The 27,046-nt window shown below is 48.9% G+C and overlaps 2 protein-coding genes across 16 annotated transcripts in view; both read right to left on the bottom strand.

Moving 5' to 3' along the window:
- Positions 1 to 973: 973 nt before the first annotated feature.
- On the bottom strand, positions 974 to 18,327 carry CYP26C1 (cytochrome P450 family 26 subfamily C member 1). Of its 3 annotated transcripts, none has more exons than XM_081913267.1 (7): positions 17,926 to 18,327; positions 13,309 to 13,581; positions 12,327 to 12,551; positions 11,314 to 11,589; positions 8,534 to 8,689; positions 4,954 to 5,517; positions 974 to 2,776 (listed from the first exon to the last, which is right to left on the bottom strand). In XM_081913267.1, exons 1-7 carry the CDS (start codon positions 18,031 to 18,033, stop codon positions 2,378 to 2,380), a joined length of 2,001 nt encoding a protein of 666 aa, XP_081769393.1. In that variant the 5' UTR covers positions 18,034 to 18,327; the 3' UTR covers positions 974 to 2,377. The 3 variants fall into 3 exon arrangements, with proteins under 3 accessions (XP_081769393.1, XP_081769395.1, XP_081769394.1); XM_081913269.1 differs by lacking the exon at positions 17,926 to 18,327 and adding an exon at positions 13,957 to 14,225; XM_081913268.1 differs by lacking the exon at positions 17,926 to 18,327 and adding an exon at positions 13,688 to 14,096.
- A 194-nt stretch (positions 18,328 to 18,521) lies between these two features.
- The window catches only part of EXOC6 (exocyst complex component 6), a gene marked incomplete at its 3' end in the record, with an annotated part of 93,582 nt that continues 85,057 nt past the window's right edge, over positions 18,522 to 27,046 (bottom strand). For 6 of the 13 annotated variants that reach the window (XM_081913257.1, XM_081913250.1, XM_081913258.1 and 3 more), the window contains 2 exons: positions 21,591 to 21,703; positions 21,170 to 21,329 (listed from right to left, as the gene is read on the bottom strand). In XM_081913257.1, coding sequence (XP_081769383.1) covers positions 21,185 to 21,329; positions 21,591 to 21,703 — 258 coding nt within the window. Of the gene's footprint in view, positions 19,746 to 20,464; positions 20,477 to 21,169; positions 21,361 to 21,586; positions 21,704 to 27,046 lie in introns of those variants that run through there. The other 7 variants (XM_081913256.1, XM_081913259.1, XM_081913254.1 and 4 more) reach the window with 4 other exon arrangements.

Genomic DNA, 27,046 nt, shown 5'->3' with positions numbered 1-27,046 from the left:
CAAACGTTTATTGCTAGTCTGTAGCAGCATGGTGGTCACCACAGTACAATGTTGAACATACAACGCCACTATACAACATCTGATGCATCTAGGCTACTTGAGGTGTATACATCCTAAGGGAAGACAGAATTACAAGGACACCTTTGAAGTGCTGCTTATTAGGAAGGCCTTGTTCTCAAGGAGGTGGCAAACGTGTGTCTGGACTGCACTACTTCGGGCTGCTGGCAGGGGGAGCCCACATGATGAAAAGTTCCTCAATTCAAAAAAAAGTCATGTGCACAGAAAATTGACATGTCAAAAACAGGCGTTCTAGGCTAGCTTTCTATCAGGCATGCCAGTTTTTTGCTTTGCTTTGTTTTTGTATAGATTAGCATTTAATCAAGTAACCCGCACCTGAAACGTGAAGTGTGTACAGGTGTACAACAAGAACTAAGTCCCTACCAAGACAGTATTTCTTGCTGTCTACAAGTAATAGGAATGCCCATTGCAGCCCTGCATCACAGATTCATACCGCCTGCATGTTTCCTTTAAAAAAAATCATCTTCTTTCGGAGTTTCTAATTCATAGCCAGCAGCCTGGTTTTCTTCTTCTCAAATGATCCTAAATGCCGCAAACAACCATATGTCAGGAGTGCTCTGATGGTGTTTCCTGCTTGGCAGGGGGTTGGACTCGATGGCCCTTGTGGTCTCTTCCAACTCTATGATTCTATGATTCTAATCCATAGGTGGCAATTCCTAGCAGTAGCTTTAAGCAGATCTCCATCAGAAACGGAAGATGCTATTGCAATATTGTAAGCTCCCAAGACATCTTGTCCAACCCATGTCACTAAAGCAGCATCCTACACACTTGGACATTTGCATGGGAGCTGTCCACAGGCTGAAATTAACCACATATACCGCTTCACTTCTACAGTTTCACTATCCACTCTTCCTTGGCTCACACCAGCATCAAAACTCACTCACATCCCCCCCCCCCCATTTCTATGAAGTGCTTTCATAATCAGCTGGAGAGGAGCACTAAAAGCACTCTTGAGCCAAAAGATTTCCAGAGGACTTCAGAGACACCTCTCAGGAATAAGAGATTTTATACAATACACAGCATTGGCCTATAATGAACGGGGGTACAGAATTAAAGGTATGTACTCATAAGCCACGATCTACAAACCAGTTGCTTTGTGAGTTGGAACTAATTTAAACCCAACCACTGCTATTTTAATGGGGGGAGTTTGGGGGGGCAGAGTGCCATCATTGTGGGAACTGTACCCTGTTGGCAGTTTGGTGTGAGCTTCTAAAGAGCATCTTGAGCAGACCAATGACCAAGTGAAGCTTGATTAAGTGCATGATCATTGTCTAATGCCTTGAATTTACCAAGGAGCCATCACAAGTCAGAATGCGAGAAATAGGATCTATATATCACCTCAATGTTTTCAATGGAGTTGGCTCATACATTCAGCTATGAAGTATGAAGAAATAAGAAATTGAATAACATGTATGCATGATGCAAACCATACCTAAGAAATCCTCCCCCTATTTCTCCTAACAGCCTAGCATCCCAAATCCATAACTAGTCTGCATTTTTAAATGGTGTGAAATTAAGACCAGCCCATAGAAATGCAGTCTGGCAGATGAATCAGGCTGCAATCCCAGGCACACTTAACCTGGGAGTCAGTGCCATTGAACTCCACCTGAGTAGACCGGTATATGTATTCACATACCATCTTCTCCTTCACCTGCCTCCTTCACCACCACTCATCTGACAGTTCCCATGCCTGCCTTGCGATATACTTACAGCATATCTATTTGGCAGGCAAGTGGGTGATTGACTTTCCTTCCCATCAGAAACAGACCCACCACTACATTGTGATAACAGAGGAGCGATCTTGTCCTAAGCTGCGAGGAGCTCTGAAGAATCTCTTCCGGGAGCAGGTTAGGTCTACTATCAATGCAGAGCACTCTCAGGTAACAAACCCTCTACTTGACCTACACAAGACCTACTTGACCTACACATCCTTTGCTTCTCCTAATAGAAAACTGACAACAATGTTTCCTAGGATTCCTTCTGAGACATCTAACTCTGGACCGTGATTTCTCTAACCGGATCCCAAAGTGGCACCACACACACACACACACACACACACACACACACAAAGTGCAACTAAGAAAGATGCATGTCTCTGAATGGATGCTAATAGGAAACACACAGCCCATTAAAGACCACAGACAGGGACTTATCCTTTCCCCTCTCACAACCAACCAACCAACAGGGAATGGGCTTGCACCAGCTGAAAAAACCTACACTGGGAGAGGACAGATGTTTTGTCCTGGAAACATGTTCTGCCATGATCCTCAGCTGGAAATGCATGTGAAGTCTATGGTTCTCAAGTCTCTGTCTTGCTGGTTCCGCTGCTTTCTCTTCCCTGCTTCAGAGGATGGAAATAGAGCTGCAAGCCATCCACCGGGTGCACAATAGGCACCGTTTGCATCTTAGGGAAGTGCGCTGTGGCCAGCTCCCAGCGGGCTGTGCTGACCAGTTCAATAGCAAGCAACTTGAGGACCATCTGGGCCAGTTCTTTGCCTATGCAATTTCGGACTCCCCCACCAAAGGGGATATAGTGAAAGCGGACGGGGCCAGCTCCTTTGTGCTCTTCCCGTTCCTCCTGTGGCACCCAAAACCGCTCGGGGTCAAACATGTCTGGTGGACTCTGATAGATGCTGGCGGTCTCATGTGTGTCCCGAATACTGTACATCACGCTCCAGCCCTTGGGAATCTGGCAGCCCTGCAGAAGGGAGACAGAACAAAATCAGCACCAGAGACAGCAACCTGCAGAGGGCAGCCTGCAAAGGGAAGGAGAAAGGAAGGGACTTCTAGACTAGAGCATCCACAAGGACAGACCCCCCATCTTTGAGGAAGCTTCACAAATTCAACTCACCCGTACCATTACCCTTGAGCAGAAGCTCAAGCCTATTAAGATGTTAAGAGACCTATAATGGGTGGTGCAGAAATACCACGGTTTCAGTGATGTGTGAATCACAACTTCAGGGAATGTACACTGAAGTATTCAAAATCCCGTTTAACAGTCGAATAGAAATGGGTATGCAACAAGTATTTGACAGAAAACCTGTTAATTTCCCCCCACCACATCGACCTCTATCTTTGATGAAGGGTGTGGGTCTTGCAACACCTTGAGAGCATGCTAATCCTAACAGTGTAAGAGCCAGGCAAGAATAAATCTACGTTGACACAGCACCTAAAGACTACTCTGCAGCAATGCTTACAATATTTGGCACATAATTTAATTCTTATGCAGTGTGACAGCTCCCATTATCGGTGAGGCATAACTAAAAAGTGATTTCAGGCAGCAGGGCTGGGGAAGACCTCTGCTTGAAGCCCAACTAGATGGGTCAACAGCCTATGTTAATTTTCAAGGGGTGTACAGCTTTCGGGTGCACATTATCACACTTTCTCTCCTACCGGCACATATGCAGGCAGCCAAAGGCAACTTAGCAAGCATGTTGTGCTATTTATTGCTTTGAGGTTTTGTGACAATCAAGTCGTATGTACATTTTGCTAAATAAACACATACTGGATGGCACCTTCTATTTGATGCTATAACAACAACAAGATGAGGCTTGATCCAGAGCACACACTTTTCTGGGAGTTTATTTAAATATATAAATGAGACTAGTACTCCATGTCCTGCACAAGAGGTCATTGATTTGGCATGAATGTTTTTGGGGGGGGGGGTTTAATGCCTTCAATCAAGTTTACTTGAAATGGTATCTGAGCTGATTAAAAGAGCAGTTTGGTAGTTCTGTGAGCCACAGCTTGAGGCGGAATCACCTAGAAAATTATAACTATGGAGAGTTAGGTCCCTTTTAACCCTGATGTTAAATCAAGTACTTTGTGGGGAACACACTTGCAGCAATCTTTCAGTTTATGAATCTTTAAGCATTCTTCAAGCACAGCTTCCATTGCCGACTACTAGTCTCCACAATAGATGCTCCAATTGCAATACTTGTAATGGCAGCAATCCTGCTAATTAGTCTAATGAACATCCAGGGTGGCCATATTCATTTTGGTAAAAGGTAAAGGTAAAGGACCCCTGACAGTTAAGTCCAGTCGCAGAAGACTCTGGGGTTGCTGCTCTCATCTCGCTTTACAGGCCAAGGGAGCCGGCGTTTGTCCGCAGACAGTTTTTCTGGGTCATGTGGCCAGCATGACTAAACTGCTTCTGGCAAAACCAGAGCAGCACACGGAAACACCATTTACCTTCCTGCCAGAGTGGTACCTATTTATCTACTTGCACTTTTGGCATGCTTTCAAACTGTTAGGTTGGCAGGAGCTGGGACCAAGCAATGGGAGCTGAACCCCGTCATGGGGATTTGAACTGCCAACCTTCTGATTGGCAAACCCAAGAGGCTCAGTGGTTTAGACCACAGCGCCACCCGAGACCTCAACAATTGCGCCCTACCAATCCCCAGCTGTCTATCTCTTGAGGCACCTGTCTCAGTAATCAGTTCTATGGTTTATTCACTGAAACTTAATGGGACCTTCTTCACAATTGCTTTCATTCTCACAAGCCATCCCAGTTAGCTATCCACTACCGGGGTCTCCTGTTCATTGCATCTCTCCCATGCTTCCCTGCCCCCCCCCAATTCCAGTTTCTGCACTCTATCAATCCTACTTTCTCACAGCAAACCCCAGGGGCCATTAGGTTTCTAACTTGTGAACCCCAAGTGCCCCTGTTGTTTCTTGCAACTTCTTCTGTCCCCAAGTAGGATATAGCATCACTGGGAAAGGAGGGTGTTTCCCATGGCTCCCAAGGTCCCTATAAAGGTGGCTGCCATGGCCCCTATGAAGTGGTCAGACTAGCCTTGTGAAACCCAACTCAACCCAGCCCAAATTCCATGCACATCCACAAAAGCAAGCCGCGCAGCAAGCCGCACAACTCACATCCAGTTCAAATGTTTGTAAGGCTGTCCTATAGCCTCCGGACACTGGGGGCAGCAAACGCAGCACTTCCTTGATGACACAATCCAAGTACCGCAGGCGGCTCATCTTCTCCAGGGTCAAGTAAGACTGACAATAGTGCTCATGTCTTTCCAGCTCGCCAAGGACTTGGCTTGCTTCTTCTTGTTTGGCTGCTGAGCAAGGGCAGTTTGTAGTCTCATGGACAGTTCCTTGGGCTGCTCTAGCAATGGGACCCAACTTAGGGACTCTGACTTCCCTCTTTGCCTCTCTGTCTAGTTCTCCTTCCAGCCTGGGAGGAAGAGGTGGATTGGAATCCCTGTCTTTGTTCTCTTTTCCATGGATGACCAGAGTCTCTGGGCAAGACTGATGGTTTCTCAGAGAACCTGCTGCAGCGGGGCAATGGCACTGCCCAGTGAGATCATGAGACACCAGCTCCTGCTGAATCTTTTTTATGACCAAGGGGTGTTTCAGCAACAGGAGGATCATGGAAGTAGTAGCACTGGCGGTGGTGAAGAAAGCAGCAAAGATCAGTTCAATTGCAGATTCCTGCAAGATAAGCCATTGGAAGAGAGATTAAATACCCTTTTTTTGGCATGACACCCACAAGCCGTTTAAGAGTCCACTTGTGCGTCAAAGTCAGGAAGGCACACACATTGTGATTAGAATTCAAGTATAACATTGTTAGAGCTTTCAAGCTCGGGGGAACCAGAAAACTTGCATCATTTTTTGATTCCAACCTGGCCAGGAAAACATGAGCATCCGAAAGAAATTGTTGAGGTGACAGTTTTGGTGATCAGATCCATGGGCGTAGCCAGGATTTTTGTTGAGGTGGGACAGCCAAAGTTGTTGAGTTGTGTTTTTTTTAAAGAAATAATAAAATAATAAATAATAATATTTGAGGATCTAGCTGTCCCCCTTAGTTACAACCATGATCAGAGCTACAGTAAGGGGTTAATCACTTATTAAAAAATGGCTCCTCATCCCAACTGCCTTGGGCTACCAATTGCAACAGTGAATCATTCCTTACAGGCTTGTGCAGTCCATACTTGTTACACATCCAAGCAGTGGTACAGCTGGGCCTAGGACCTTGGGGCAGAAGCCTTGGGCTTCACTCAGCAGAAGGAGGGAGCAGCAAGCACAGCAGAGCTGGCTTACAGCATTTTTAAGTGAATTGATGCATGTTACCATCTAAGGATGGTACCATCTAAGGATGCACGTTACCTCCATAAGACTATTAAATCCAGTATCAAGAGCCCCTCTCCATCCATTAAATCCAGAGTCTAACCTGTGACCCTCTGGTTGGACTATACCTCCCATCATCCCTGACTGTAATCCCTGGCCTTCTGGCTGAGGCTGATGGGAATTTGAGTACAGGGCCAGACAACCCATGAGGCCAAGTGAGCTGACCACCTCAGGCGCCAGGATCCATAGGGGCAGCAGATCCCCATGTCAATCTTTCTTATATCATTGTTTAAGCCAGGCTTCCTCAAACTCAGCCCTCCAGATGTTTTGAGACTACAATTCCCATCATCCCTGACCACTGGTCCTACTAGCTAGGGATCATGGGAGTTGTAGGCCAGAAACATCTGGGGGGCCGAGTTTGAGGGAGCCTAGTTTAAGCAACAAATGTTGAAAAGTTTCTCTTTATGCTGAAAAGAAAATACAAAAATTATGTGTACTCCAATCAATCTCTTTTTGCATTCACAGGAGAAGTGGGGAACTCGTGGCCCTCCAGATGTTGCTGGGTGACACCTCCTATCACAGGATTTCCCAACCTTTGGCCATCCAGATGTTTTAGACTACAGTTCCCATCATCCCTGACCACTGGTCCTGTTAGCTAGGAATCATGGGAGTTGTAGGCCAAAACATCTAGCAGGCCAAAGGTTGGGGATGCCTGTCCTATCATCTCTGGACACACTGGCTGGGGAAGATGAGAGTCCAACAACATCTGGAAGCTGCAGGTTCCCCATCTCTGGTTTACAGAATAGACCAATTCACACACAATCCTAGCAAAGCCAATTTGCCAAAATAGCCATGCAGATGGGTAATCGTTGACTTCAGTGAAGTCACCACCTATTACAGCGGAGTCAGCATGGCATGGCACATACTTCCTTGTCTGGAAAGAGGCCTTTCTAGTTTAGACAGCTGCTTATGTCATATGGAATCCCATCAACCAGCTCATGTGGTTCTGTTTATCGTTTGGATCCTGGAAACACTTACTCTGACCATTCCAATCGATTTCAATTGTCAAAACAAGAATGACTTAAAATTAAAATAAAAACAGCACAATCCCCAACTCTATTCTGTGCTTTAAAGATTCCTCCTATTGATGTGGTTCCTGATGGGTGATCAGAGGCACAGAAGAAGTCTCACTTCTTTGAAACTGATTTTTTACCTCTTCCCCAAAAGTGTGTTTGGGACTGTACTGAATTGGCCCTATTTTCAAGAAAAAAAATAGCTTCTGCTCAAGGCTGCTATTTATAATAATTCAGTTCAATATGATACGTGGCAAAAGAGATCTGGTGTAGAGCAATCAAATAAACCCCACTTCAAACCATTTGCTGCAAAAATCTCCACACCCAGCCTTGCAGGGATGCCATGAGTCCTGATTTTCCAGGCCATGTCCAGGATTTTGCATCCAAAAATTGCATCTGGATTGTTTTTCGGAAATCAGTCAAATATCCTGGAAAACTGTCAGTGGGGGTTAACTTGTGCCAAAAATGCCATCAAAAAAGCTTGGGGTGTCCTGGTTTTTACTTTTTGAAATATGGCAACCCTAAGCCCTGGATTCTATTCAGGATAAGTGCAGGAGGCCATATCAGATCTCCAGACACCAGATTCGGCACTCAATTTATCCTCTTCCTTAGCGGAAATTAGGAAAGTTCTCCTTCTGTCAATCCCACCCAATGAAACCCATCTGTCCCTGTGGCAAGTGGGAGAGGACCATAGTCACCTCAAAGGCTTCTGGGTGCAGTACTTTCATTGGCTTGAGGTAACAGGATGCTGTCACAGTGCTAGAGCTCAGCAACCCATTTCTCCCTCACAAAGAATCCTGGAGGCTGTAATTTGTCAAGGGTGCTGGGAATTGTAGTTTTGTGAAAGGTGGAAAAACCACAATTCCTAGGATGCTTTGTGTGTACTGCCAGGAAACCACTTCGAAATTCCCCAAGGAAAAGCATAATACAACCATAATAAACAAATGGGCATGATCCTGATCCATGCCTGGTTCAAAGTCAATGTGAGTTAACTGAACGCCACAGAAAAGATGCAGAGCAAAGATCATGCCAGAGTGGAAATAATTATTTCATCATATGTGGTTATTATTTCTATAATATGGTTGGAACTAACTTGGAAAGAGAGTCTTATCAGGTGCTTGGAAGTCCTGTGATAATGTCCTGCTTGTAGACTGTGTGGGATGGACCTACTGAAATGACCTTTGCACATGGTCAGAGGCACTTACACATTTATTACTTCTTTACATGGTCATTTTGGAAAGGACCATGTTTGGTTGTGTGAGCTAGGGGACAACTGTGGCCACTCCAGGCGGCTTCAAGGAAGTTACCTTCAGCTCCTGCATGGTAAATTCTTTGCCATGCTCCTTGGCACTGTTGATAATGAAATCCAGAGCGTCGCTGTGAGCCTCCGGATCCTTCTGCTTCAGTTTCTCCGAGATGGCTTTCTCCATGTACTCGTGTAGCAGATTCCTGGCCTTTATTCCCTGAAGGGTTCAGAGAAAAAACAGCAATGGCTAAGGAGAAAGGCACAGACGCAGACACATACACACACAGGTCTAGCGCCTTTGGAGGCCGAAGAAGTCAGAAGCCGCTTATTGCTTGGAACGTTCAGGCAATCTTTTACCGTACTTCCCCGGGTAGGAGCTCATTATAATTAGAAGCGGCGCTTAATATATCCTCTGCCTTCGCTGAAACGGGGAAAGTTCCTGTCAATCCAGCCCAACGAAACCCATAATCAGTGCAGTGAGAAAGGAAATCCCGAAGACTACAAAGCCTTCAGCCGCTGAGCTGCCAAATTTTGAAGAGGTGAATAATAAGAGGAAGCCGGGAACTCCAACGGTGGGGGTGGAGGAATCCGAGATCCTGAAAGTCCACTGGTTGCTAAAGAAAAGGCCAAATGAATGGCACCACACCTGGCCCAAACTTGCGCTAGACTTGCGTGTGTTTATGTGAACAATCCCCAATTATACCAGGAAGGGAATCGTTTAAATCCTTAAATTGTAAGGCGTCGCAGACGGTGCAATGGGAGCACGGATGAGACAGTGTTTAAATGGATCAGGCATGAACGACTTTCTGGAAGCAAAAAAAGGAGAAAGGGGAAGATATTCGAGGAAATCTCAATGCCTTTTCCTCCGCCACCAGGCAGCCACCGTGACCGTACAAAGGCACTCTGCATTGACGATGCCTTTACACCGCAGGACACAACTTGTTCCTGCCTTTTATGCAATGCGAATGCGATCCTCTTAACTCTGAAGGAAAGAGTTCAAATGGGATTTGCTTCCAACTCAAAGAATGCTGTTTTGGATTATTGCTTTACTTGTCGGGGGAACCCAATGGATTTCTACGAAACTCGCTTGGGTGTGGGTGTGATGAGACAGCCTTAGGCTGCGATCCTATGGACCTGGGAAATCAATAAATAAGCCCCAGTGAGCAGTGAAACTTGGTGCAGGTCTACTCAGAAGTAAGGTAAAGGTAAAGGTACCCCTGCCCGTATGGGCCAGTCTTGACAGACTCTGGGGTTGTGCGCCCATCTCACTTAAGAGGCCAGGGGCCAGCGCTGTCCGGAGACACTTCCGGGTCACGTGGCCAGCGTGACATCGCTGCTCTGGCAAGCCAGAGCCGCACACGGAAACGCCGTTTACCTTCCCGCTGGTAAGCGGTCCCTATTTATCTACTTGCACCCGGGGGTGCTTTCGAACTGCTAGGTTGGCAGGCGCTGGGACCGAGCAGTGGGAGCGCACCCCGCAGCAGGGATTCGAACCGCCGACCTTTAGATCGGCAAGTCCTAGGCGCTGAGGCTTTAACCCACAGCGCCACCTGTGTCCCTACTCAGAAGTAAGTCCTGTTAAATTCAACGGGGTCCTTAGGCTGCAGTCGTAAATCTCTGTTGACCTGGGAGTAAGACCCAGGGAATTCAAAGAGACCAAGGCGCATTGAATTCAAAGGGACCTAGTTTTAGAGGAGAGGCGGTCGGCACTGCGCGACCCGCGTCCACGGGCGCCGCCAAAATCCCTTCACAGCCAATAAAGGTCTTGAGCAGAAGCCGCAGAAACTGCTCCGTTGCAAGGAACCGGATGGCTTCGACCAGGCTTTGAATCTGGACCAGTAAAGAGCTCAGCCTGCCCAGTAGCCTGTCGCTCAGGTTAGAACTGGCGCCTGTTCTTTATGGGCTCCGATGGGTTCCGAGTCGTTTGGGGGCTAAATACAAGGCTCTGCTCAGGTCCAGGCAGCGCTCCCCCCTGACCTTTCCGATCTGGGAATGAGAACCAATTTGCGGTTCTGCCGCTTGTCAGGCAGAAAGAGCCTTTTTTGTGGTGGCCCCCTATGCGTTGCGATCAGTGTTCCAGCACAATGCGACAAATGCCGGAGTTTGTCCCATTTAAGCTGGACACCTTGGGCAATTCAGACTTTTCCAACTGAATTTCGCACCGTTCATTCTATATTAGAGTCAATGTGCAACTGAACATATAATGTTGCAACGCGTGTGAATATTAAATCCATTTAAAATAAAACCTTCCTTTCAAAGGCTTTAGAATAGGCAGCTAGTTATTTTGTTTTAATTGGGATTTTGTGCCTTTAAAGGTTGGTTGCTGTCTCATTTGTGCTATAAAACTTAATTGCGTCCTGCTTGGGGGGAAAGGGGGCGTTAAAATAGCCTACACAAACAAATACGCAAGAGCTGCATCTCTGAGCAGGTGCAGAATACCTTTCCAGCAGAAAATTATTCCAGCTGCTTGGTCTGAATAGAGGATGGGGCTCCCGAGAGCTCAAAGCCAGAACCTCACCCCACCTCCGACCCCCAAATAGGCCAGAAAGGGGTCTTTCACTCACTTTAATACTTGCTATTGAGGAAAGCCGCCTTGGGACACCCATAGTCTTGAAAGGCGGCCTAGAAAGATGTGAATTATAGTCAGAAATAAGGTCTATCCGATGTAAAGGGTAGGGATACAGCCATAAACACACTTTAGACCAGGGGTTCTAGGATTCTGCGCTCATCAGTGGCATTAGCGGGACTTCAGAACGGATCATGGTAAGTGATCATGGTCGGAGTTTGTTCTTTGGGTGGCGATGAGGGTGGGGACACACAAACCTGCGCACGCAGCCCTACCTTCCGCAGCCCGCTGAAGGGAATGTTGAGCGGCAAGGAGAAGAGATTCTCCACCAGCTGCTCAAAGGTCCGAGCCAGCTCCTTGAACTGCTTCTCCTCCAGGCTGAGTCCCAGCAGGATCCGCGCGGCGATGCGGAAGGTCAAGGTCTTGGCGGAAGAATAGACGGCGACGGGGCCCGGCTGCTGGCACCAGCCGCGCAGCTCCCAGCGCACCACCTTCTGGATGCGGGGCAGGTAGCTCTCCAGGGCGGCGCGGCTGAAGACTCTGACCAGGATCTGACGCGGCGAAAAGAGAAGGGAGAGAATCGCGGTGGGCTATGTAAAATTAATTGGGGGAGCGGTCGCTACTAGGGACATCGTGCCCCAAAGCCCCAGAGCCATTTTCCCCCTTCACAAGTCCTCCAATTCTTTACCCCATTCTGGTCTCTTGAATGGGCCAGTCTGTAGAAACACCAGAACCGCCAAGATTCTTCCCCGGACTATACCACTTTGCGCGTGTTTGAATGCTGAGCTCTGGGGTGGGGAAACTTTCCTAAGCTGGGGGACGTTACCTGTGTTCAGTTATATATATATATGAGAGAGAGAGAGAGAGAGAGAGAGAGAGAGAGAGAGAGAGAGAGAGAGAGAGAGAGAGAGAGAGAGAGAGAGAGAATGTAAGAATGGGGGGTTGCAACCCCGGCCACCAGCAGTAGCCCTAAGTGGTATAGTCCCAGCAGCAACCAAGTAAGGCGCGGGTCCTAAACCTTTGCGCGGAGTGGCTACTGGAATCTGCGACAGCGCCTAGCACAAACTTCCACAGCCAGCTTTTAGCTGTAGGGCTCCCCACCCCTAGATATTGCTGGACCGCATATCTCATGGTTCCTCCTCATTGGCCGTGCTGGTTGAAGCTGGTGGGAGTGGGGGCCCAACAACACCTGTAAGGGGGAGATGAATGCCAGCGAGCTTCCCCAGAGGGCGCCTAGGCTCGGCGCCCAAGGTTTCCCTCCCCAGCGACGCGCCCCTCAGCCCCCTACCTTCCTGCGCTGGCGGTGCGCCTCGGCGCTGGCGTTGAGGAGGGTGTGCGAGCCCAGCAGGATCTGGGTGCTGAGCGGCCACTGGGCGCTGACCAGGCTGTGCTCTCCCAACAGGATCTTGCGCACGTTGTCGGCGCCGCTCACGCGGATCACCGGCTTGCCCAGCAGGTGCGTCTTGAACACGGCGCCGTATCTCTGCCGCCTGGAGCTGTGGAAGCTGGAACCCTGCACAGCCAGTCAGATAAAGAGAGGGATGGAGACCGAGGCCTGGGCTCAAGCTTCGCAGACAGTTTGCGAAGAAAGTCGACGGTGTCTCTGAGGTAGTGACTTCCCACTGGGCTGAGTCCTCGCAGCTGCTTCTTTGTGTCAAACATACTCTGGCCCCCCAGAAAGAGCACCATCGGCCCGAGATCGCCTCCGAGCGGGCTCAGAGTGGGGAATCGGTTTATTATGATTCCTAAACTTCAACCCTGGGACATGTGAAGTGTGTCTCTGAGCCTCACAAAAGTGCTTTTCCTCCCTGCATTGAGGAACACCTCTGGAAGTGATACAGCCTTAGGCGCACCTGCTTGGGAATAAATCCCACTGAACTGACAGCTGGGCAAATGCGTCCTAAAATCATGCAATTGTAGAGTAGGAGGGGACCACAAAGGTCATGTAGTCAGATTCCCTGCAACGTCGGAACCCACGACCAGGAGATTAAGAGTCTCATGCTCTACCGACTGAGCTACCCCTGATTTGCCCAGCCCCGTCCCCTCCAGCTCGAGGGCTTTTGTTTTCCCAATCTGAGAAATGGGCGACTAGCGGTAGGGCCTTCCTTTGAGCGGGACACCCTCGCTAGAACTCTTTTTCGGCGCCCTGATCATGTGCAGAGTGCCTCTGGGCTGAGCCCCCGCCCGCGGCCCCGGCTGCGCTAAGCCCAGGAGGCTCGTCCTTTATACCTGCCCCGCCCTGCCCTGGCCGCCGTCGCCCCAATGCTCACCTGGACCAGCCAATGCAGCGTCTCGCCGAAGAAGGGCCAACCCATGGAGCCCTTGGGCAGTGGCAGGGCGCTGGCGCGGTCTCGGCTCAGGCTCCAGCGCAGCGCCCACAGGTGCCGCGCCAGCGCCAGCAGGAAGGCCACCGCCAGGCAGGTGGCCAGCGCAGCCTCCAGCCAGGAGAGCGCATCCTCAGAGGTTGCCATCGGCGGCAGCATCTTCGTGCTCGGGCTGGGCAGCATCGTCCGGCGGAATTCACTGGCCGACTGTGGCTTCAGCTGGAGAGGGAGAGAGAAAGGGAATATGGGAGAGGGGAAATCTGCTACCAGATGCCAGGGCATCCTACTCCGGATTAGGATTCCCATAGAGGTGGGCTCAACTCACCATACTGGAAGCAAAGAAGCCAACCCATCCCCAAAATGCCACTTTTTATTCAAAGATGCTTTTCCTCGCCACCCATCCATTAAAGTCCCCAAAGGAATCTTGCGCAAAGCTTGCGATCCAAAGCGGGTGAGCCCGCGCAAAACCTGAGATTCAAACCGGGAGGGAGGTGTCAAGGAGACCTCCAAGACATCTCTCCTGGTGCGTCTCCCCCCGCCCCCCCCCCACAAAACATAAAAGGAAACCCAACAGCGCATCCACTTTGCTCTCACCTCGGCGGGGGTCTCTTCCCGTTTCCACTGCGCCTCTGAAAGAATCGCAACCGACTTTGAAAGGATCGGGGAAACTACAGCGCACCGTCGTTTCCTTTTGCGACCAGGGAGCGAGAGGGGGCCATTCTGCTCAGAACCGGCGTGCCTGGGATCGGGGTCCCTCGGACCCACTTGCAAGCACCACGAGCCCCATCCTCGACGGTCAGCCCCTCGGCATCCAAAGAGGATTTGACCGCCCAGGCTGCTCGCGCGTGGGGTGAGGACTCTGAAGAGGCTTCTTCTTCATCCCCCTCCGCGTTGCCCCTTCTCTGCCGAGCTGTCAAAAACCGTCTGCGCTCGGACGCTCCTTCTCTCACCCTTTGGGATCATCCTTCGCGTACACCCCTTTAAACTATTCTCTGCCTTGCACAGATTTATATAGATATTGGCCAGCCACCTTCGCTGGGGGGTGCGCCTGCTGACGTCTCCGCTGCATATTTAAAACCGGGGGCCGAAAGCGCTGCGATTGGCGCCTGAGAGGGTCCGCGATGAAAGGGGAGGGGAGGAGGAGGAGGAGGAAAGCGCTGCTGGGACGGACCTCTCCTGTCTCGGGAGGGGGAGACTCGCCTCGCAGGTAACCCAAGAGCAGCCCACCGGGACCCTACCCGCCCCGCCTGGATTTGGAAAACCAGGCGTCTCATTGGAAGCAGAAGGCGCTGCTTGGACTGGCTCCGGGAGCGATGCAGGACTTTGTGCCAGGAGACCTGAGACCTGGGAATAAGCCCGCCCCTACTGAGCACGGTTAAGGCAATCCTAGACAGGTCTACTCAGAAATGAGCCCCCCCCCCGCCATTGAATTCAGTGGGGTTTACTCCCAGGTAAGAGGGCTTAGGGTCGCCACAGGTTAGCTCTGTAATAGTGATTCAGAACAGGGGCGCGCAGAAAGATCTGTTAGGTAATAAGACTTCTTGGTAACAACAAAGCAGTTAATTCACTTCAGTCAGCCCTTTCTAAATCAGCAACCTGGGAATCTGCCTTATACCAAGCCAGACCACTGGTATATCGAGGTCATTATTGTCTACACTGACAGGCAGGCGCTCTCCAGATCGCCAGAAGTTCCAGGCCTACCCGGATTGAACCCACGACCTGTAAAGCGGGTGCTCTATCACGAAGCTACAAAGGTTGTTACCTGGTGGGAGGAATTTGCACTTTCAGAAGCAGCGGGTCCCAAGGTGCTGTGGGGGGTTGCCTCTAGTTTCCTGGCTCCGGTTGGCGTATCTGCGGGTTTAAAAACTCTAAGCAGATCCCACCAGCCTGAAGTCTGTCAACATCTGGTTTACAGAAGGTCAGGCAGGAACACTCAGCTCGACGCTCCCTAGGTGGCCTTGGGCCAATCTTTCTCTCCCAAAGCTACATCGCAGGGTTGTTCGGAGGATTAAATGAGGGGAGGCTGGGGGAGGGGGTGCCTCTATGGATCACCCCTCAGCTACTTGGAGGACAAGCGCGATGTACATGGAATAAACCAACTGGGTTGCTTCTGCCGCCCCAAAGAGGATGGCTAGGTGTTTTGTGGATTGGAAGCCGCAGGCGGCAAGCCACGCGTCTCTCCCCGTCACCCCCTGAAATAACCCTTCTGGGGTGTGGAAGTTCCCTCCGTGGGCAACGGCGAAGCAGAGCTACTTCAGTCCGACGGAGTTGGGTCCTGTCGCTCCAGGAGAAGCGGGACTGCCATTTCAGTCAATATTAAAGAGAGAGGCGAAGACAGGGAGATGAAAGCCTTTGCTTGCTAACTCCCAAATATCACTCACAGGTAGCAATGGGGCGAGGCGCCCATGAGCTGCCCTGCAATCTGTGCTTCTTCCCTCTCACTTTAGTACGCGGATTGTAGCTTGTCGATTCCGGCCCCATCTCCATTTACGCGGGCCGGACTTCCAGCTACCTTAGCTTGGAGGTAGTGAGTAGGGTGAGTCCCGGGGAAGGCTTAGTAACTACACAACCCGCCCCATTCCACACAGCTTTCGACAGGGGGAAAGTTTCTACTACCAACTCTGCACCGCTAATACAACGAATACTAGTGATTCTTATTAGCAAATATTAATAATATGCACCCATGAAGTTTGCAAGGTTTTCTAATGCCCTTGGTTTGCGACGCTTTCCTAAACATTTGCAGCCAAGTTCTGGGTGGGATGACGCCGCAGCCACGCATCTCTTTTGCAGAGATTTGCTTCGAAGGCGGCAATTGCTCAGCAAATTTATCTCGGGTGCAGCCGGCAAAATTCCTTCAAGGAACCGGCAACGGCAGTGGAACAGCTCTCCTGGTGGGATTAGCGAAGCAAATGCCGCGGCTTCCCAAGCCGCGTTTTGAAGTCACCTTCCAGCTAATTTGCGTCTGCTTTATTGAACATAAAGTTAGGAAATTACACGACACACGTGCTCTTGCGTGGGCGAAGGTCTTAAGTTGCATTTGTGGCAACAGTAGCGGTAAGGGAATTGAACGCTGATAAGTTCATGTAAGCAGCTTGGTGACTCCCCCCCCCCATTGTATCTCGCTTTTACTGCATATTGTAGAGGTTTATTGCACTTGCTTTTGTATTATTATTATTATTATTATTATTATTATTATTATTATTATCATGTCCCTCAACGAAAAGACCACAAAGACATGGCCTGCGGAGAGAAGACCCGAAGGCCACAAGCGACGAGCGAAAGGCCATCTTAGACGGTGACAAGAAACTCAGGCTGAACGACAAGTTTTGAACCCTAAGGCACAGTCGGTTTTTCTTTTCCTGTTCAATCCAAGCGGGACCAGAAACATGCGGGTCCATTCCGCACACCCCATCCTCTCTCCTAATAGCCCAGTTCCGTACTCACTGAACTTGCTGAGTTCTGTCCTCTCCGTCCCCCGTTTTTTGCACTTATTTATTTAGAATACTTAGACCCCGGCTTCGTCCCGCTAAGAGGCTCTATCTCAAATCACCTTCCTAGCCCCAGTGGTGCCCATAAGAATGGCTAACGAGTGACATTAGCGGGGAAAGCTACAGGATTTTCTCAATACTGGTCCTTAAAAAAAAGAAGAAGCGTCTTTTCTACTTCCCAGATAGGGCTGCCCCTTAGAGATCCAGATCACAGAAGCATCTGTCCTTTGTGCTGGAGCCTGCGGGGCGGGGGGGAGGCTGAAGAGGTGAAGCTGCACCGCTTTCCCACCGAGGTGCATAAGTGCGCGGCGCCTCTTTCCGCGCTGCAGCGCCTGCCAGGTCCCGTGGATGCATAAAGCCCGGGTCTGCGCCTTCATTCAAAGTTCTTGCAGGATGTCAAGATCAGAGGACACCTTTCCCTGTTTCACTTAATGTCAAGGGGACTCTCTGGCTCTCCAGCCATCTATCCTACACCCCAGTTTCCCTGCTGCATTTGTCAAGAACCGGGAAATGATTCCAGGTGCCCGGCTTGGCGCAAAGCAAGCGCGCGGGGCGCTCATCACGTCTCCCAAGACTGTGAAGGCCAAATTCCCGTTGATCTGAGCTGCTCTGTTGGCTCGTTGAGTCTTTGTAAAGCCAAAATTGTTACAGGCGCGTCCTTAGCATGTAAGAGCAATTAGGGGCCTGGTCGAAAGCCTGTTCTCACAGTGGCCAACCAGATGCCTGTGGGAAACCAGCAAGCACAAGAACCCTATGGTTGCCAGCAACTGGTATTCAGAAGCATTGCGCAGAGCACAGCCATCATGGCTAGTAGCCATCGGCAACTTAGAATTTGTCCAGTCTTCTTTTAAAGCCATAGAGGTCACCGCTGCCTCCTGAGGAAGCGAGTTCCATAGCTCATCCTTGCGCGGCGTGAAGAGGCGCTTTCTTTGATCTGCCCTGAATAGCTTCGTTGTCCATTTGACCCTCTCATTCCCAATTCCGCCCCCAAATTGCTGGAACACCAGCAGCAAGCTACGGCCCCCTTTTTAGCCAGATCTGCAGACCTCCCTCGCTAAGAAGCAAAAGAACTTACCCGGCTGCCTGATGAGGAAAGGTGGGCTGCAGAGGCCTTGTCGCAGGGCAGATCAAACCCTCCGAGGATGAGGCCAGGCTGGCCCCGTCCATGCCCTTTGGGGGCCATCGGTCTTGGCCAGCAAACCCGAAGCGACAGCTCTCTGTCTTCGGCTCCGATTGATCCTCCCGGCAGCTGCCCCCATCCCTTCCTTTAAAAAAAAAAGGCACAACCCAACACCCCCAGAGTTCCTCCCTAAACAATGCACGATTGAATGCAGCTTCAATCTTGTCTCCTCTAATGAGAAAAGAGTGGGAAGAAAAGAGAGAGAGAAAATAAGCAAGATGCTCCGAGGTGCCCTGACTTTCCAGTCGCATCTCCAAGGCTGGTGGACTTGGCTGGGATGGGGGGGGGGATCTTCCCCGGTTGCACGCTGCTGCTCCCACAAACCGTAGAGGCCGCCCGGACAGGCAGGAAGATCCGAGGGCGCGGACGATCTCGACTGTGCCTGAGCCGAAGTCAGAAGGAGAGACTCGTTTGATCGAGAAGGTCCAGCAGGCTGAGACGCAGCATTCCCCCATTAGAAAAAAATGAAACAAGCCACACCAAAGGGAGGGTAAGGTTTATATTACTGTATTCGGGACTGTCCAAATAACTTAATACACGGAGCGCATGAAAAGAAGGAAAGAAAGATACATTCTTGATGCAAGTCCCTCGGTTCATTTGGTTTTTTGGAATTTAGGATACATTCGCTTTGCGTTTCGAACGAGGCTGCTCCAGTGCAGAAGTTGAAAATTGAGGGGAACGGAGTAGGGTGGGGAATAGCTAGTCCTAGAAACACCCAGATGGACACACACACACAGACCTACCTACACAACTACACGCACAACATTGGCATCGCGCTGCCTTATCCCTTACACAGGCAGAGGAAAGGGGGGGCTGGGGGCCGCCGCGGGGGTTTAAGAATTGTATATAAAAGTCCCGTCGCTCAAATACCCGAGAAAAGTCCAGTTGTTCAAAGACCACCAAGGCCGGAGTTTTGATTCAGGTAGTTTGGAAAGGCTCTCTACAAAAAAAAGAAAACCCTCTCCTTTTTTGCCCCCCACTACAAAAAAAAGAAAAGAAAAGAAGAAAATCTGGTATAGAAAACCTGTTGGATCTCACTTAAGGCTAATAATTTACAAATAATACAGGAGAGTGTGTGTAAATATATATATTATATTTATATTTATATTTAGAGAGACAGGCAACTATTGAAACAGAAAAAGTTCCTTGCTTGAGAAAACATGATCTCGGGGTTAGTGTAAGGAGCAGCAGTGGCGGATTGCGTGGCAATCTCACCCCCACCAAGTCCTTTGGAAAAGGGGAGGGGGGAATCTTGAGGCTTTGCCCGCAGACCGCAAAGAAAGTTATTTACAATCCCTCTGTTGCATGTACAATTTGGCATTTTGCCTTGGTAAATATACAGCCCTATTCCACCCCTACTAATGTATGTGTGTGTGTGGTTTTTTCTTTTCTTTTTACAAGTTGTTGTTGTTAAGATAGCATTAATTGACAGCAATGCAGACGCTCAGGTTCTCTCCGGCTGTTTCCATAGGCCGGTCCCTTTCACAGCATCTTTTCCAGTTGTCCATGGAGCAAGGACCCTAACCGGGGAGAGGCAGGCTTAGTTTTCGGCCTGCGCCCGCCGGTCTCCAGAAACGCCCGGCGTTCAGGAGTGCTGGGACATCCCGTTCACCAAGCCTCGCAGCTGCCTCACCACCGTCTCGATGAGCTTCTGCTTGTCGCGGTCGTTCTTCCTGAACTGGGCGAAGATGTTGTTCTTCTTCACGTCTTTCATTCTGAAAGCAGAACGGGAGAAAAGGAAAGAAACAGAATTTAAGTTAGTTCGTTCGTTTTCAAAAGAAACCCAAATTTCCTCCTCATTTGCGTTCGTTCCCAACGCAAAGGGCTTAATGCCCGCAGCCTCCCCCCCAAATGCGCAAAAAACCGCGCGCTCGGAACCTTTGAGGTTCTCAAGCAGCCGAGTTTATGGCACCAGCTTAATCCGATTTTCTTCCAATCGGAACGGCGGAAAGAGCAGTCTAGGCGAAAACAACAGAGAGACGCGTGAACTTCAAAAGCTAAAATATTTTATGGTGGCATAAACTTTCCGGGACCTGAGTTCATTTTCCAAATCTGAAAATTCTGAGCTGGGATGACAAAGCAGGATTTCCCAGTGCAAACAAGACTTTTTTTTAATAGGAGATGGAGGCTACCCTAAATATTATAGATGTGTGGAAGTATCCATGGAATCAAAGGGAATTCTGTTACAATCAGTTGTTTTTTAAGTTACTTGTACAAGGAACAGAATGCAGTTCATTGTAATTCGTATATGGGCAACTTCTTGTAACCATTAAGACACTTTAGTTTGGCTTGAGTTGTTTTTTGTTTGTTTGTTTGTTTTAGTCAGCCTTCCTATTAATCTCTTCAAAGCGGAACCTTGGGTCGTTTAATACCAAAAGGAATAAATTCGGAGTGACAGTAGAAGTAAAACAAAAAAAAGTACGAAAATACATACCCTCTGTGGACTCTGCAAAATGTTGGGGCGTTGCGAGGGGGGAAGAAAGAAAACGAATCAACAGTTAGAAAGGAAGGGGGTAGTTTAAGGCACAGCTAAATATTTATAACGCCTTACATTTCAGGGTGTAGCTGCAAGCGGTGTGCCTTGACTCCTAAACGCTCTTTCCTATTCCGCATTTGCGGCGAGGCTGAAGCTTCCAGAGAGCCTCGCTGCTTCAACCTCAGACGTAAGTACCATTCAGCTCAGAGGGACTTCGTCCCAGGTGAAGCCTGCCCAGGACTCTTTCCCATTTTCACTCTCTTTCCCATTTTCAAGGCAGCTGCCGCGATCCTTGGAACAACTAGACTGTAGAGGCATCCATCTTTCTCCCTCTCTCTCTCGATCAAGGTTAGGTCCTCAGCCAAGGCCTGCCTGCACTGGGGGGCACACTGGATCAAATTGATCAACTTTTTTGTAGCAATCTGATCTACTATCCGGTTAAATCAAAGCACGTGGACACCTTGAAGGGGGGGTGATGGGAATTTTGCATAGCGCAACGCAAGCAAAGACCCCATATCATTTTTAATACTGCAGTTTAGTCACATTTGTGTTGGCGTTTTTGCTGCAGGTTTCTCTCTGTCTGTCTGTCTGTCTGTTTCTCTCTCTCTCTCTCTCTCTCTCTCTCTCTCTCTCTCTCTCTCTCTCTCTCAAAGAGTAATTACATCTTTTGGAATAATTTTAAACCAAAAGGTCCTGAAAATCAGGACGTTTACCAATTGCTCCGAGATCCATCCCACACTTTGCCATCTTGCGTGGGCTTCTTTTGGGGGCGCCAATGAAAGGGGACTCGTCCGTCCAAGGAAATTCAGGATGGGCAAATTTCCTAAGCGGGAAGATGCAGATAGTGTCCAGTCCTAATCACCAGAGATCCGGATGGAGCTGTTCATACTAAAAGAAGTATTTCCCTGTTTGCAAAGGGACAGGCGGCACCTAAGCGCACGCATTTGGGTTACAGCCTAACCTTTCCCTGTGCGTGTCCTGGGGGGGGGGGGGTGCCCTAGCATTCGCTCTCCTGCAAGGCATTGGTCTCCTGATAGCGCCTGCAGAGATGGCTAGAGGAGGAGGAGGGCTGTGTGTCACTCACTTCTCCAGGAGGGCCAAGGCGGTGGTTGGATTGACGCGCAGGTACTTGGAGCTGGGCTGCCCGTAGTCTGCTAGGTAAGTCGACCAATCCCACACCATGAAGAGATCCAGAAGCTGAAGTGGGGAGGGGGGAGAGGGGGACACACACAAAGTGACGTTAAGGGCCTCTGGGGTGTGGAGTTTCCTCTCGCTCCCAATGGACGTGGCGATTTTACCCCGTCTCCTTCGACCACCAACTTTCATCCAACTCCTTCGACCACCAACTTTCATTTTAGGAAGAGCTCAAGATGCACAACACGACCCCCCGGGGGGGAGGAGGAAGGAAGCAAACGAAAAAATGGAAATATGCTTCTTTCGTCATTTTAAAGCAAGCCATTAAAAAAAAAAAAATCCCCCGTTTTTTCAAGGCAGAGAGCCCCTCCGGGCCGCCTAAAGACGAACCAATTTCTAATGGTATGAGATTCATCAAATGTAACACCCGCTAATGCTAACGAGCTGTTCTTCGGCCCACAGCAGTTTATACCGCAAAATGTATCTCATAACCCACCCTCCCTGGTGATGGGCGGGAAATAAATAAGTAAATAGGCAAAATCGAGCATAGAAGGAAGTCAGTCACAGAAAACAGGCACGAAGCCGAGACCAAGAGGGGGCCCAGAGACTTCAGAAATGCACTCCAGACTTTCGATAAAATACGGAGACGTTATAAAACATGTCTATACAAATAAAAACCCCACTGGCATGGATACCCCTCATTTTCCAGGGGGAGATGAGCTGCATTTCCAGAGAACCTTCGTTTGTAAAGCTCTGCCTCTATTTCTATTTCATCGTGTTTTCCACAGCGATTCATGGAGGGCGGGAGATTGTCTATGCTCTGTGTCATTAATGTGAACAACAATAAAACCACACCAAATACAGTAGAAAGAAATTGGTCCTTTTTTGTGGACCTCTAGCGGCTCTAAGTTTATATGTCCATTTTTCGAGTAGGATCGATTCCCACACCTTCGTGCGCCATTAAGAAATATCTTCATTTGTTGAGTCCTTTTAAGCTTGCCACGAGGCACTGCTGTGTTTTTTTTGTTTTTGTTTTTGTTTTTTTTTTGCAACACAGAACACAGCTTAGTACCCCTTTCGGGGAAGGGCGCATTTCAGCGCTCCGCCTTACAAAGCATCCGTTTACAAACGCTGTTCTTACACCTTAAAGCGGGGGAAAGTGATCACTCAAGTTCCACAGATAATGTAATCGAAATACTCGTAAATCAGAAAAATTGTTAGGCCCCTCTCCCTCGTTTTAACGGGAGAGTGCTTTTCATACCAAAATTAAAACGCGTCTGAGTGGAATAGGAATGTTCCTTCCAATGGCTCTGTACGCCCTGCTCTTCCCACAACACGCTTCAAAAGTAGCCTTTATTTAAAGTACCGTCACAAGGAAACTGGAGGCGAGGAACAGAAGGAGCCGGGATAAAATAAAATAAAATGGGATAAAATGAAATAAAATAAAATCCCTGGGGAGGGACCTCCACCCCCGCTCCCTCCAGCTGCCTTTGCTCGGCTCATAATATCCAGCCGGAGCTGCTGTCAAATCTGCGCGTAATCTTTTAAAAGGCGGCGTGACTCTCGCAGGAAAGCGCCGGGCCCCGCCGCCAATTTGAAGCCCTAATCCCCTCTAAGCCACTTAAACCCAACTTCCGATCCACGTTTCTCATTGTTTCAAAACTGCCAAGCCCTTCACTCGCTACTTGGGGCGCGGATCGTCTTCCTTCCAGCCCCGGCGGTTTCTGGAGAGCAGGTTGTTTTGGCGTCTTTGAAGGAGCCAAGAAAAAGGTGGGGAGGGGTGGCGGGGTGGCCAAGAGGAGTTTCTAGCACGTTTATTCATCTGCTCATTATCAGGGCTCGGTTTGCCATTTCCTTTTCGCCTTAACCTGGAGACCGTGGCGCAAAAGGAAGGCGCGCGTAGGAGAGGACGGCGGGGTCCCCCCAGCCACCTACACTTGCGCCGCCTCCGGGGGCTGTTTGACACTCCCAGAGAGAGATTTGCAAGGAGCTCCGGTCTCTCGGCTTCCCGGCGAGAAGGGCCATCCGGGTTTTCCCACGGTGGCCCTCCCAAGTCGAGCGGAATCTTCTTCAGCCACCTAAACTCGAAACCAGTTCCCTCCGGAGGAGGAGGAGGAGTGGGAAGGATGAGCGGCACTGGATGCCAAGCAGACAGCGGCTGGGAACGTGGGAAGGCTGGCGCTAGAACTGTCTCACTAAACCAGGGATGGGATGCTCAAGTCCCATCAGCCCCAGCCAGCGTGGTCCAAGAGCTAAGGGTGAGGGCAGGCTAGAGGTTACCCTATCCCGCTACACTTTGCGAAGGCTTTCCTCCTTCCACGTCCCCAGTCCCAAGGCTGGGACTTTCCTTCTTAACCTACACCTGGAGTTTCATGGGAGCCCAGGCAGGGATGAAGAAGGAGTGGGTCAAAGTGGTCCTGGGACCTGTTCAGGGTGCCATCTTCCCTTGCCACTGACTGCAAAGCCTGAGTGCACTGCAGGGGTGCCAATTTGAATAAAATATTGTGGGGGGCCGGGTAAGCCCCACCACACATAACTGATCACATGATGCAGTGCACACATATCATTTGAATGGGAATGCCCATCAACTGGGGGGGCCCAGCCCCCTCAAATATTTTATTGTGGGGGCCAAAGCCCACACAGCCCCTAGGAGTTGGTTCCTATAGTCCACCATAGATGGCAAGGATAAAGGACAAGAGGTTGCTTCCAGCTAGACTTGAGGCCCGGCTTCTCCTTTGCTTAGAAATTAAAGCACTGCCTGTCCCTCATGAAGTCCAGAGTCAGGGGAGAGGAGACTTCACAAGCCTCCTCCAGCTCATCTCCCACTGGCGGCCGGTTATTTCCATGTTTTCCTAAAAACAGGCCATTCCACAGATTATTGTCACAAGTCACACTTCAGTCCGGCAGACACTACCCAAAAAGCCAGAGTCTCACATCTCTCTCTTGCTATTTGTGCCCTGCGCGGTAGGACAGATGGAACTTCAAGCCAGTGCAGTTTTTCCACCTCTGCCTCAGAGACCAATTTATAAAAATAAGAGATGTCCCAAATTATGAGTGGGGTCAGAGGACAACATAGGGAAGCACCTCAGCTGGGCAGAGCCATCTGCAACCTTCTTTGAGCCATTTGAATTCTCTTGGCCACAGTGGGCAACTCTTCATTCCTGATCACCTCCCCCATCCTACCCTATAACCTCTTGGCTTCAGAAACCGTAGGGAAAACGAGCCCTGCATTTCCATAGCATGCCAACCCTACTCTTTTCTGCAAGGTCTGAAGGAAAGACACATGTATACAAACATGTTTTAACCAGAATGAATGTAGGCTCTTCAGAAGTGGTGATGATAGAAGGAGGGGGAAGCCTACACCTGAGCAGTAACACTGCAAGCTCTGAAATGTCATTCCACCACCCCAAATAAACCTTTAAGTCTGATTGCTACATACCTGGTCTAATTCACAGACCCTGGTTTCTTACCCATCATTACTGCCACACATTGCACCCCTATTCTACGCTTAGAAAACAGAAGTAAGAGAGTGTAGTTAAAGTGTTGGAAGGGATAACTAAATCATGTTTGGTGTCCTTGGATTTTGCTTTATGAAGAGCAAAATCCAGAACGAATCGGGATTCATCCATGACCCTACAGAATAGCAATTTCATGTGTAGGACATTTCTTCTGCTGAGCAGCAAGACCCGTAAGTGTAGCATCAGAGTGCAGCATTTCATTCACCACATGCTAAACAGGTTTCTTGACACTATCCATCTTGGTCAGACTACTCAGCCTATGAGAGTAAGCACATTGACCTGGAAGTGAGCATTGGGATTAATGGGTCTTTACTTCCAAATAAGGTGCTTATGACTCAGGAGTTCATTTTTGTTGGTAGTGCACCTTCTTATTTAAAATTAAATAAAAACAGGCGAGAAAAACACACAAAATGGCCTGAAGAAGCAAATTGCGGCATGCTGATAAATCAAAAACCCTCAAGAAAACTGCTGGTATACATCAGTAAAAATAAAATAAAATCATATTCAGGATTTGGAAGGCGAAAGCAAGTTCAGAGGCATACATCTTACTTAACATGCAATTTTTCACCAAAGCTACCCAAAGGGGAAAGAAAGGAAAGTTTTACTCAGTAATATTTGTCCGAATGAAAATGTCCAAGAATCAATTTATGGTAACGTCTTCGTATCTATCACCAAAACCAATATTTTGCCCACAGAAGCTCCATAAGAAACTCTCAGCCATGAAACCCTTTTGAAATTTGGTGACACTCACTTTACTAGCATCACTTTCCAATTTTAAACTGATGTATGCTGTCCTACATAAATAGTTCACATGCTGCTCATATACAATTGGCTCAGTTTACAGTACAAAGTTCTGGAATAACTTTCTGTGTAAGCTTACAGCAGGAGCATAAAGAGCAAAATCGTACAGCCATCAATGTTTCTGTCCTACAAACCGTATTAAGTGCATGCTGCATTGGAAATCAATATGACTTACTCCTAAGTAAACATTAATTCAACAACAAATCTGAAAATCCCTGCTGTGGAATTAAAAATTCTGTTCTTGCAATGTATCTCAGACTTCATAGTCTCTCCATTTAGCAATCGGGGCATGAGACTGCAAAATAAGATGTTTCCATTTTCTAATGCACGTTGATTAATGTAGTGGGTTTCTGTATTTGCCATCATTCAGATAGGTCAAATCAGTGCACTGGATAATGGAAAGCTTTGGCATAGCAAATGACTTCCCCCTGTTTTCAGTTCTTCCCTTGACAATCTCTAAATTAAAACATTACTCATCTAGTCTCAGAGATGCACAATCTGGTAACAAGCACAACAGGCCACCCATTCTTGCACCTCAACCAATTTGCCTGTCCCACCCTTTAATGTGTTTCTTGGTGTGTTTTTATAGTAGACTAATTAGCGCAGCGACAGTTCTTTTCTAGAGTGCTTCCTGACAGTACATCTAATTAGGCTCAACCAAACACCAGATTTATTTTGGTGAGGTATACTGAAGTGCCTGTGCTCTTTTTGTTTTCAAACGGAGAAAATTAAAACGGTACCTGCCATGCAGGGCCATCCCTGCCACTAGGCATAACTGAAATGAGGCAACTGCACCAGGTGGCAGATACTGGAAGCAATGAGCACACTCATAACTAGCCTGTTGCGCCCTCGTGTTTGGCAAAGAGCACCATCTCATTGCCAGTATCAAAAAAAATGCAACTGCTAGTCCAGTTGGCTTCTGTATATGGAAAAGTGTGGAGGGGGGCATTTTTGCCCTTTGCCTCAAGAAGCAAAATGTCTAGGGGTAGCCCTGTCTGCCTAGTTATAGCCCCACCCAAAGAGGGTACCATTCGCAGTGTGTGATGTTATCTGGGATACTGATGCAGCATATTCCCATATACTTTAT

The sequence above is a fragment of the Podarcis melisellensis genome (genome assembly GCF_964234715.1).
Source record: "Podarcis melisellensis genome assembly, chromosome: 5".
Lineage (NCBI taxonomy): Eukaryota > Metazoa > Chordata > Lepidosauria > Squamata > Lacertidae > Podarcis > Podarcis melisellensis.
The sequence above is the reverse complement of the archived record's forward strand: the minus strand, read 5'-3'. Positions and strand labels throughout refer to the sequence as shown.

What these genes read in the sequence shown, in the direction of transcription:
- CYP26C1 (XM_081913267.1), bottom strand. Translation starts at nt 18,033, where the DNA reads ATGGCCCCCAAAGGGCATGGACGGGGCCAGCCTGGCCTCATCCTCGGA. An exon ending in TTTCCTCATCAGGCAGCCGG is followed by an intron (nt 13,582 to 17,925) that starts GTAAGTTCTTTT and finishes CTCCCTCTCCAG; the next exon opens with CTGAAGCCACAGTCGGCCAG. An exon ending in TTACCATGCAGGAGCTGAAG is followed by an intron (nt 5,518 to 8,533) that starts GTAACTTCCTTG and finishes CTTATCTTGCAG; the next exon opens with GAATCTGCAATTGAACTGAT.